Genomic DNA, 12,601 nt, shown 5'->3' with positions numbered 1-12,601 from the left:
AATCTTGCGATATCTTGCAAAATGGTACGTAATCTTATAAGACTATTGCAAGAAAGAATAGGTGATCGATCCAAATCGATGATAGAAGAGGGTTGTTACCAAAGTTGGCGGTTTGTGATTGATCAGGATACAAAGTATCGTCCACAAAAGTTGAGTTCTTGGAAGCTTTTCCGTAGCTGAAGCTGACCACCCACACATCATACTTCGCCCCGAATTCAAGAGGTGACAGATTTCGTGTGAATACATTCATTGGATCGTTTACTGAGAATTCGAAGATTTCCGTTCCATTTAGGTGTTCCGGTTGTACATAAACTGTGACGTTGTCGTTTATGTTGTCAATTATATCCCAGGAAATATCTAAGCATTGACAAATTTGAGTTTTTTTATATTAAAATAATAAATTTAATATCAGATTTCATTGATAAATTGCAGAATTTATTCAGAAATGGAAGTAGATCAATTAAATTGTTTTTTAATCAAAAAAGGTTGAAGTGAAAATCAGGTCACACTGACGAATAAATGTTTACTTGATATGAAGAACAAAAATCCGATTTTATTATCACGGCATTATTCGTGGTATATCATCCGAGCAACTTTCTAAAACGAGCAAATTTACAAAAATTTTGATTATCATTTAAACTAAAAAGCGCTAATTTTTAAAAACATTTTTCTCAAATTTCTGACAAAATATGAACTAAAACGAAAGCAGAAATTGCTTCTTAAAAACGTTTTCTTCATTTTCTCAAAAAATAGCTGATTAAATATGATTTTTAAAGTATCCTACTCATTTTTGACATCTTTTTTCATTTGAGCTTCATTCTCTGTATGGTTTTCACTTTTCCTCATCCTCTCGTACCAAAAGTCGTTGTGTTCCCGTTCAAAATAATAATAATATTAGTTGTGATTTTTGCGTAATCGCATTCAGCGTTCTCAGCTGCCCTGTATCTTTCAATCTGCTCTATTTAAGAGCATTATCGCTGAAAAATCGCTCATTGTTCGCTCATTTTCAGCCTAAAAATCGCTCATTTCGCTCACTTTTCAGCCTAAAAATCGCTCATTTTCGCTCACTTTTCAGCCTAAAAATCGCTCGTTTTCGCTCACTTTTCAGCCTAAAAATCGCTCATTTTCGCTCACTTTTCAGCCTAAGAATTGCGCATTTTTCAGCCTAAAAATCGCTCATTTTTCAGCCTAAAAATCGCTCATTTTCGCTCACTTTTCAGCCTAAGAATTGCGCATTTTTCAGCCTAAAAATCGCTCATTTTCGCTCACTTTTCAGCCTAAAAATCGCTCGTTTTCGCTCACTTTTCAGCCTAAAAATCGCTCATTTTCGCTCACTTTTCAGCCTAAGAAATGCGCATTTTTCAGCCTAAAAATCGCTCATTTTTCAGCCTAAAAATCGCTCATTTTCGCTCACTTTTCAGCCTAAGAATTGCGCATTTTTCGCTCACTTTCAGCCTATGGTCAAACTAGAGTGCTCATCATCACAAGAAAGCTTCGCAGAGATAAGTGATTCAACTCACAATCTTGGCATGTGAGTCACTCACACTTTTCCTCTCGGCTATGACACCACGGTACGGGATATTTGAGTTCCACAAAAATGTACATGCAAGTCTGATTTGTAAAATATTGTTCTTCGATTTCTGGATTAGCTGTAGTTTTTTTCCTAGTGTAAATAGCAGCTCAATTTCAAATTGATTCTCAGTTTCGTTAAGCAGTTGGGAAGACAGGAGCTATCAAAAAATAGAGATCATGAGATGGTTCCTCTGTCGCTGCCAAAGGTTTTTAATGGTAGCCGTGAGAATAGCCTGACCATACGAAAATTAATTGAATCGATTTACGATTCAGTATAGATTTTATAACAAATTTTTACGATTTTTACGGATAGACTTCGCGGAATCATACCAAAAACACCGTGTTTTGGTTCTATTGTGCTCCCCCAAGTGTTTTTTAAGCCAGCCCCCCGCTTGAAAATTATATGTTGTCAATTATAGCTCGTTACTACGTAAAAGAATTCTTTTAATTAGTAACGAGCTATAACTGACAACATATATTTTTCAAGCGGGGGGGGGGCTTAAAAACAATTAACTTAAAAACAATTAAAAACTTAAGTCCGTAAGCTGGGGGGGGGGGGGGTAGGGGAGGGAATAGATCCAGTAGAGCCAAAAACTTGATAAGACGAAAACCAACGTCAGACCTGTAATTCTAAGACGAATGAAATGGTATATTTATTGGTTGATTACTTACCTAGGAAGTCTTCACCATACTCGACAGATGACAGGGTCACATTCTGGACGGGGTAGGGTGTCGTGTAGGCTTCAATGACCAAGGGGAAGCTGGATCCACAACAAACAGACACTGCTCGGACAATTATAGTGTAATTCTCTCCCCCTTTGAGAGTAGGGCTCATCCAATATTCCCAGCCATCAGTGTCAACGTATACACTTTGGGTGGTGGATAATGTAAGAATTGTGATGTTGAAGTTAAGAATGTCTTCTTCTTGGAACCACTCGTAAAACACGTACTTCTCATCTTCTTGTGTCTGTAATGTTTTCAGACATGATTCAGAATGATTTGAGGACTTTTTTGAAACAGATCGGAAATTGTTTCATGCAGCTTTTAACAGTTTTACTATACTTATGATAGTTTGGTTTTTAACAATCGGTGTAATAATTGAGATTGCTTTGTCTTGAGAGCGGCTCCAATAGTGACCTGTCTGCAGTCCTTGACATATATTTTGTAAATGACTGCTGCATAATTTAAATTTTTTCTTATTATAGAAAACAAAAAATTATTTATTATTAATGTTATGAGCTTGCACGGGCATTTCTAAAAAATGTAGTTTTTTTCATCAGCTTAATTTTTGAGGAAGATGTGCCTCTCAAGGTTTTAATTTGGGAATTTTAGTACTAACCTTGAATGCTTGCATGCATCAGCACGTAAAGGTGCCTTGAAGAGCAGAGAAAACATACTGAATTAAAAAATTCACTTTTTTTGGGCGTATAAAATGCAAAACTCACAGATAAATTCGGCCAGGCGTTGCCATCCGAAATTTATACACCTCGCGCCCCTTATTGAAAGTTGACAGTAAATGTTGTAATTCAGTAGTTAAAATCTGAATTCTCTTTTGCATCTTAAAGACCAGGAAATTTGTGATTTTTTTAATAGGTAAGAATTTGATGCAATTTGATAAGAGGTGATAACCTATTACAGACTAATAAAATAGAAAAATCACATATTGCTATCTGAACAATTTTAATTTTTGTTTCATAAAATCAATTAATACAATGCCAAAATGATATGCAAAACGTAAGTTAAAAAGTAAAAAATGTTTTTGTTTTTCTTTTTTGAAGTAGGTGCAGCATCTTGTACGTATTTTCGCTTTTTGTTTGGCTTTTTGCTACCAACAGCCATTTGCTTGTCATGAATACCCAGTCGAATTTGTATAGTTATGGTGCAAGATCATGCAAGAATCCATCAATATCTTGGCAGAAGATGCATCGTCTTTAAAAAAGTTCTTCCATATCTTTCGTCCTACACAGATGTTGCTCAAATGATCGTTAACAACTTAAGGCATATTTTAATTTGATTTTATTGATTTATTTTTGTTGGTTTTTTGTTGATTAAAAACATCATATCGAACATATTTATTTCTCGAGACACCCGCAACTAAAATAGAGAAAATTTCTGCTAAAAAGTCGCAAAGAAAAAACGAACCAATAAGAGAAAGAATCCACATGCTTGAACAATCTTCCATTTTCCTCTTGAAAAACCACATATGCAAGATTTTAGCAAGATTTCTCAATTTTCAAGATCTTGAGATCTTTCAATGATACTTCTGTGACAGAGAAATTTTTTTCCACATCTAAAATTGCACCAATATTCTTTTTCAAGATTTTTCATTTTTTTCAAAGAGGTTTTTTAAAATATTATTAACGTTTAACTGTTCAGCACAAACTATTCTTATCTACAACTTTATTTAGTATTTCTTATCGGCCGAAAATATACCGCATTTTTGAACCACTATCAGGCGGAAAGCTTTTTTTTGGAAAGCGAGAGACGTTCTGATTTTATTTTTCAGCTGAAAACCCCTCCCTGGCTTGTCATTTTCAAAGCATTGAGATTAACTCTTTTTGATCTTTTATTTCTTCAAATTTTTCGTTTGAACGTTTCGCATCATAATGCAAAAACCGTGCTTCCAACTCAATAACTAACCGTGCTTCCTAGATGGAACGTGAAATGTTGCCTGGTAGAGGTCATTGGGTCATCTTCAGTTGGGGTTGGGGGTCGAGTGCAGGCTGGAAACATTTCTGATGTTGTGACAGGTGAAGATCCAAGACTGTGGGCATGTAGTTCTATTTCGAAACAGGTGTTGGGGGGAAGGCCGCCAAAGTGGACTGTGAAATCCAGACTGAAAAAGTAAGCAATCGAATTGATTAGTGATTTGATAAAACTTCACGACTCAATAGGCTTAATTTGGAATTTTAGTTTGTACTAGAACGTAAACCTGTTCATGTCAGATTGACAACCAGGAAATTTTGTTTGGTAGATTACAATTAGCTTAAATTACGTGAAGATGATAGAGATAAAAATTTCTTTTAGCAAATTGTAAAAATATATAAAAGATTGTTGTCGCTCTTGTTGTCGAGATGCTCTCGCTTGAATTCTTACATTGCAATCAGTACTAAAGGCAGACCCGATGTGGGCTGCTTTTACAGCCTTAAGGTATAAAGAGCTAGGGCTACTTATTTCTGGGCGCGAAGTAGGATTACCTATATCTCTCAGACTAACCGACTCAGTAAAACACTGAAGATAAACTTCTATCATTACGGTGGTAATAAAGTACAGCACCGGAGTCAAGAGTATACACATGGTGTATCTAGCTAATAGACTGAATACAGTTAGTGGAGTTCTTTCTATATAAAAGAGAGTAGTGTCTTCTCAGTCTCTGATTGGATGGAGTTGTACATCCAGTATTTCTAATGCTACATCCATCCGGGGTTAAGAGTTTCAAATCCGGACTTGTGTACTGTAGCAGAAATACGTTGGATGTGTCATCCTCGTTGAAAAGTGGGGTGAAGAGTTGTGTCCTCTCTGAAGTGGAGTTGCGACTTGTGCCATCGTCTGAAGTCCTTGTCAGTGAAATAGTGACTAGTGTCGCCAGTGAGGGGTTCGTCTTGATTGTAGAACCAACGAGGGTGCCAGTTACTGGGTGTGCTGGCCAGTAACGTCAGTCCTATTAGAGTAACCTACTGCTCTCACTGTCACACAATGAGGATTTGTTCCCAGTTGGAGGATCGCTTGTAGTCTGTAGTCTCTGTCTGGTTTGTACAAGGAGATTTCTATTCATGTCCATCTGATACAAGGTATGAACCAGTCGGATTTACCAGCTTACTTTCTGGTGGATATCCATCATTTAGCTACTATGTGAGCTACTTTTCCTATTAAATTTATAAGTCAAATTTAATGCCTTATTTAGTTTGTCCCGAACGGGAGGAAGAAGAAAAGAACTGATCCTAATCTTCAATTGTGTTAAAGAAGAAAGGAGTATAGACAAAAAAAATATCATATAAGGAAGAAAAAAAAGAAAAATTACATAAAGAGTGAGTTTTGAGAGGACAGTGAGTCTGAGTTTTGTGGGACTGTGGGCCCAAAGTGTCATGTAGGACTGTGGCCTACGTCCGATATTCGAACTCGAAGTCCGGAGCTTGATTGTCAGGGTCTCAAAAAAATCCCATGAGTTCTTGGTCACCTGCCAGACAAGCAGCAAGGGCACGAGGGTAGAGGTCGACGTTGCAGTGCGGCTGCAACGCAAGAAGATGATTGAAGATTTGTGTTTCTTCTTGTGAGGGTCGCCGGTTGTCTAACTTGTCCACCATCCAGTCCCTGTAGAGGAGGTTTAAAGTGTGTCCATGCATACACTTCGTGGCTCCTCCTTCTACACATTGTAGATACTTGATTGGGACGAGGATCGGACGGTTAGTCTTCGCATATAAGGGTGAAAATAAGAAGTAATTGTTTATGGGGTCGAAATTGCGAAGAGTGCCTTCACAATAGTTTGGTTGAATTATAGAGTTATAATCCATATAATAGGGTGAAGTCAACTTAGTGTTCGCGTACTGAAGTTGCAAATTTATATGGATGAGTGGATTAGTCATGTGAAAATGGTGTTGTACAAATAGGTAATCGTGGACCGTGTGAAGCATCTTCACTTTGTTGACTTTATGCGTTTGATTACTTACATCCATCTGCGTGGGATGTAAAAAACCAAATTGGAGGTAGAAGTGATCGTACTTTTGATAAATACGATAGGGGGCGGTGACGCGAGTGAAGAATGTGTTGAGCTAATCGTTCTGGCGGTCCGCAAGAGCAAAAAAGTATTTCGATTGGTGCCAGAAACGTTCTGTGAAACGATGGTTATTGGGGAAGGGGAGACACTCTAGTGGGAGGTCTCTATCTCGTCCCTCTTGGACATATTCGTTCTCTAATTGTCCCAGAGAGCAGGAATTTGCTGTAAGTTTGTGTTGTGGTGGAGTGAATGTATAAGTGATGCGCTCTGTTACGTGGTTTCCTTGAACGGTATTGATACCAAGGGGATTCGCGAACTCATGGAAACGAAAGTTGGGGCCTTGTGATCGGTGGATGATACCTTGTGTGGTAGCAAAGGGATTTCCTCTGCCACGGGAAGATGAGGGCTGTGAGCCTCTTGGGGGCTTGAAGTGTGATGCGCAGGCGAATGTGAAACCTGTATGGGAGAGGAACGAACTGGGTACGAAATTTCGTTTGCTGTAGCTCGTGGACGTCTTCTGGTTGTCTGCTGCTACAGTACGCCAAGTTTAAAAAAAGCTTTTTGTTTTTTCTTTCTCCTCAAACTTTCACCTGGTACGCTTGGGTTAGTTTTTAAAGAAGAAATGGTTAGTGCTCCTATTTTCTCAATAGTGTCCTCAAAATTTCTCTAGAAATATGTACTGCAACCTACCTGTTGGGGGGCATTTAAAGCCCAATAGTTTGGGTTGATGGTTCAAAATGTGTCTTAAGTAACGACTTAATTTGTTCATAATTTGAAATAACTTTTTCATCATCAAAGATTGTTTGAACAGACGTCTAACTAAGGCATTTAGGTTTATTATACAAATTCTTTTATTTTTTTACGGCCCCTCTAAATGAGAAAAGTTGGGAAAATATCCCTCGGAAGAAGTTAGTATCAACCTGAAATCCAGAGCCATCTGAGACTCCACTTCAGATCCCTGGAGATCGTTCAACAAACAGTCGACAGATGAACCAACTCCTGATTCAAACATCACATTCAGTGTAATCGCAGTACTGTTTCTCACGAAAACAGGATTGGTCATTCTGTCAACATAGGTACTCTGAACTATGGTCAGAATTTGACTAAGAAGGCCCACTGATGTCTTTGACTGAGCATAGATGGAGTATTCTGCCCCAGCTGTAAGTTGGTTGTCGGACCCTCCGATTGTGTACCTGCCAGACCTCACTGTGATCACACAGGGACAGCCGGAATTAGCTGGCATCGTTTGCCAAACGAGTTCCTACGAAATAAAACAGAAAAAATAGCGAGAATTTCGCAGGCTTTTAAGAGCCCAATACCAATCTAATCAGAACAAATTTGGGCCCAGATTAGGAGTTCAAAACAAATTAAACAAAAAAATAAATTTTACTAAACACAGTAAATTTAAGAGCAAATTTTGGAACAAAACCGAACAGTAGTACGAACATAAAACTGACAGTTCACGTGACGGCGGGTGGGCTTGGCTCTCATTACGGTTTCAACGCCATTTTTGTTGTTGTTGTTGTTGTTGTTTGTTGTTGTTGTTGTTGTTGTTGATATTGCTGTTGTTGTTGTTTGTTGTTGTTGTTGTTGATATTGCTGTTGTTGTTGTTGTTGTTGTTGTTGTTGTTGTTGTTGTTGCTGCTGCTGTTGTTTGTTGTTGTTGTTGTTGTTGTCGTTGTTGTTGCTGTTGTTGTTGTTGTTGTTGTTGTTGCTGTTATTATTTCTGTTAAAAATTCACATTTGAGCAATAGGGTCGAGATACTATTCTTCACTCTAGAACAGAGTCCATCTTTCCCTGCATTTGTTGCAGTGACAGAAGATGCGCCATCTGCAGCTGCTGCTTTCTGTAAACCTTCCGTCAAAGAATTTCCACATGGTCTCAGTTATACAATTTTTCCCAATATGTCGACGTGATAATGCAATTTATTCAGAACTGTGCATGTACACAATACAGAATAACTTCTTGCCTTTTTTATTTTCATCTACTCAATTTTAATTACACCAAAGAACCTCGTTTTCATCTAACTATAAAAGCCACATTCCGTCTACGAACATACAAAATTCTTTGCTTTTGATAAAATGTGGTTTAAGTTATCATGCCATTTTAGGTACTTATTGACGTGATCTGCAAAATCTTGGTTTTCCTTACTAAAAAATAATCTTGCCTTCAAAAGCAGCTCCCCCTTCCGGCTCTGAATGCTACCTTTACAAATTTTTCTATCATAATGTTCAATTTGTTCTCTTCGACCCATTTTATTGTTGACTGCAGGTCAGCTTGGATCTTTTCTGCACTTCTGTGGTTAACAAAAACTTTTTAGTCAAACTTAAAACCGAAAGGCTCCGAGAACCCTAGCTTGTCTGGAAAGTTGTTTGTAAATATACAAAACAAGAGACGATCCGGAAGCAATCCTTCAGGTAGACAACTCGCGATTTCTGATTCCACTGATCCGACATCATCCACTCTCACAACCTGGCTCCAATTTGAACAATTGCTAACTGGCACCTCAAGAAGACATCTGCCTACACCATTGTGATTCAGTTGCATCAAGAGTTCCATTTGGGGCACCCAATCGAATGCTTTAGAGAAATCTGAATAAAAGGCCAAAATCTCGTCTGTACTGTTTTTTTCTCACGCCTCATATAATTTCTTCAAGAGTTTTAACCTGTCTGTGCTTAAAAAAGGTTTCGATACAAAATTGTGCTGATTTGCGACAAGATGCCAGTAAAATGATTACCTAATGGCGCTTATATACCCCTCTCCAAAAATTTTCTGTCATTGTTCAGCAATGTTAAAGGGTCAAAAGTTTTCAAACTGTTTCCTGTCTCCTTTTTTGTAGATTGGCCTTACCGCGGCTTTTTCCAGTTATATGGAATATTCCTCAACATCTCAACGTTCTTGAACAGTTTATATAGAGCTTCACTCGCTTGCCAAGCTGTTTTATTGAAGCAATATTGTAAGGAGACCATTCAGACCCTTGATTTCGTTACGTCTGAGGCTAATAAAGTTTTTTTTGTAGTCGAAACTGAAAGCAACAGCCATTCAGTTTGTTTCATTTATCCCATTTCAATTCCTTGACCTTACTGCCAAAAGTCATTAACTTCGGCAAACCTATCTTCTTGGTTAGGCCTTTTTGGTGTTTGATTATAAGATCAGTGTTTTTAGATGACATCAGCACTTCCTTGTATTCATTTTGAATTACATCAGATGCCACGATGGCAAAGTTTTCCATCTTCTGTATATTCCATTTTTCATAGCTGGTTGTATTTTCTTCCAATAGCCGGTTCAGTAAGTTTGAAGTGCTTGGTTTGGTCGAGGGTGGTGGACTTCGCCGATGGCGCATGCGTTGATGATCCCTTCGTAATGTTAATGGAGTTCACCACTGATTTGGTCGATGTTTGTATGTCAAATTGGCTGCATATGTTTTCTTTTCACGATCTCGTTGATGCTACAAAATCAGCTCTTCCGAAGTCGCAAATTTTTTTTACAATTAAATTTTTTTTAATCAGAGCGTGGACAATCCAAAGAGAGCGTGATCGCTTCATGGTCTGAGCAATCACAAATTTTTGAAAGCTTTTCATATATCTCCGCACGGGCACTATGTTTTCGGTAGAGTGCAATATCAAGCAGGTTAGGAAATATACTGCCTGTCTCAACGTCTTTTCTCCAAATTCCTCCCAAACTCTCAGAGCTTCTTCATTTCCATTGCTATCACCCTGCAATAGAAGAGTAAACGAGAAGAACGGTACGTTATAGTATTCAGATTTTTACCACCACTTACCGGTTCACAGATTTTAAAGATTTTCTTGTAACCATTGAAAGTCAAATATAATTTGTATGTTGTCTTGGCTGTCTTACAAAAGTCATCTATATCTTCATAGAAATCATACACAAATCATTCATAAATTTATGAAAAGGAAGTAAGTTGCAGAATCCTCATTTCCGAAAGAGGTTGATAAAATTAATAAGTAATCAACCAAAGTCATAAATAAATATCTAAATATTTAAATCAAACAAACATAATTCTGCAAAATGTAGTTCTGAAACTAAAAACGAGTACTTAAAATATCAGATAGCATGAGCAGTCAACTGCTTGCCAGAGCAATAATTTTGGTTTTTGTATCTATTTAGAACAAGTTTTCGAAGTTATCCTCGAAAAAAAAACATTTTTGCTGGTGTACCCGCAAATGAGAATTTTTGGTCATAATCAGGTTTCAAGCCGCCCTGGTTTCAAGCCTTAAGTCATATGTAAAAGCTTTCTCTTTGTTTTAGGACCGAATTTTTCAACTATATCTTTTCAGGATATTTTGCTGTATGACAAAATGAAACCGGAGTGTTATATCACTAAAATTTCTTTAAAACACTGAAACCATTGGAGGGAAAAAAGTTCATGAATCTTAGTAGGCAAACTGGAATCATATATGTAATTTCCTGGGAATCGTGCAGGCATCATATATGTTTTCTCTAGATTTCTTTCATGATGATATTTGGAAGAGATCGATGGATCGTACGGGAAATTCAAGCCTCAACAGTATAAAGTCATATTTCACCCGAACGAAATCAAAGATAATTTAACCAGGTTTCATGCTTAAAAAAGCTAAGCTATATTTGAAAGAGAGCGATGGAAATAGTTTACTTGGTGCACAAATCGAGATTGTTAAATTAATTCCTTTATACTCTAAATGTTTAGCATGAAAGAACAGGCTTTTAGTGAGAACAATTTGAGTGCTAAAGAAAAAAAAACTTTGGCCACAGTTTTTGAGGAAACAATCAAATTACCTGAATTTGATATGCATATTGCACTCGTTGTCCAGTTGAGGGAATTTAAGGCTATAATATTAGATTTTATCAACTTTAGTCATTGGTGCTTCTGATAGCAGCAACAATTTGCAATTTTTTAACTTCATGTTTAGGTAAAGGCGTAATAAAGCATTCAAAAGAAACTCTAAAAAAATTGCATTTGATTTGCAAATGTTTGTAAATTTTTGCTTCGCAATGACTAGAAAAGAAAATAGTGTTCAGTTAAAGATAATTCAAATAATAAAACAGGTTGAAATTTACATTTTTCTTCTAATTAAAGAAGCTAAAAAGCCGTGGCGAGGTGCGCTTAGTTCAAACCAATAACATCAAGCTCACATTAATTTGAAATTTGAGTTAAGAATTTCTAAAATTAATGTATTGCAATTATAGATATTTGCAAACAGGTTTTTCATTTTTTTTTATTTTTTGCAAATGCGGACATTGATTTGCAAACACTGTCACAACGTTGCCATTGAATTGCAAATCGATTGAGATTCTAAGTTTAAAGGAGGCAGATTGGGTGTTCAACTGTATGTAGCGTATTAGTTTTGTCTGATGGTGGCAGAGGTGACTAGTGGCATTGTGCTTGTTGTCGATGGTTAGTGTAATTTAATATCGTTAGAATGATTCCTCTAAGTTTTTTTTAATGTTTTTGATAAGGAACGTGCGTTTAGTGAAGCTTTAAGTGTAAAGACCGAACTTAGTTGAAAGATAGCAGTCAAATTGTCTTTGTTTAAAGTGGTTAACAAATATTGAATTGTATGTATAAAATTTTTGTGAAATTTTCTGCTATTTTAAAATTAATATAATCAACTTAACTGATGAACTTGGTTAATTTATAAACCAGAGAAAGATGTTGATCGTCAAATGACTGCGATCTGCCAAAACTAGCATATTATGTTCAATAGAACCGAAAGTTAGGACTTGTCTTACTTATACGTTTAACAACGAACAGCCAAACCAGAAATATTAATTATCATAATATTTTTCCAAATGATACTATATGATTCTAATTATTTGATCAACTTTTAAATTTTTAACCTTTGGTTATAATTCAAAAAGTTAACTTGTTTGAGCTCAGAAAGTAGCAAAGGTAATAATAATGATAATATTGGTCAGGCGAATGATGAAAATCAGTTTTTGGAACAGCAAAAGACTGTATAGCAAAACAATAAGTACTTTTTCAACCATAGCTATATTTGTCAACTGATTTATTACAATTCAAAGAATTTTTACAATTCAAAGAATTTTTACAATTCAAAGAATTTGAATTGTATTGGGGCGCTGTCTTTTTTTTAAGATCTGTTCACACATTTTCATGATTTTTGAAGTCAAATTGGAGTAGTGATTTTGGTCAAGCCGAAACAGGAAATGGAGCGAAAAAGCGAGTGGTTTTGCGGCGTGAATTTTTTTCGCTCTAATTTTAAAGTAGAGTGAGAAAATGGTGTTTGAACAAAAATTCGGTTTCTCGGTAGTGGTTTTTTGTTCACATGCGGCAATTTCACTCTGATTTT

General features: G+C 36.6%; 1 protein-coding gene across 1 annotated transcript in view; it reads right to left on the bottom strand.

The window, feature by feature from the left end:
• The window catches only part of LOC142342936 (uncharacterized), a 114,266-nt gene that overhangs the window by 31,101 nt on the left and 70,564 nt on the right, over window positions 1-12,601 (bottom strand). The window contains exons 10-13 of the mRNA XM_075394616.1: window positions 7,207-7,547; window positions 4,213-4,408; window positions 2,245-2,539; window positions 100-357 (exon numbers count right to left, since the gene is read on the bottom strand). Of these exons, the coding sequence (XP_075250731.1) occupies window positions 100-357; window positions 2,245-2,539; window positions 4,213-4,408; window positions 7,207-7,547 (1,090 nt within the window). The remainder of the gene's footprint in view (window positions 1-99; window positions 358-2,244; window positions 2,540-4,212; window positions 4,409-7,206; window positions 7,548-12,601) is intronic.

This window comes from Convolutriloba macropyga, chromosome 7 (genome assembly GCF_964194025.1).
Source record: "Convolutriloba macropyga chromosome 7, txConMacr16.3, whole genome shotgun sequence".
Taxonomy (NCBI): Eukaryota; Metazoa; Xenacoelomorpha; order Acoela; family Convolutidae; genus Convolutriloba; species Convolutriloba macropyga.
The sequence above is the reverse complement of the archived record's forward strand: the minus strand, read 5'-3'. Positions and strand labels throughout refer to the sequence as shown.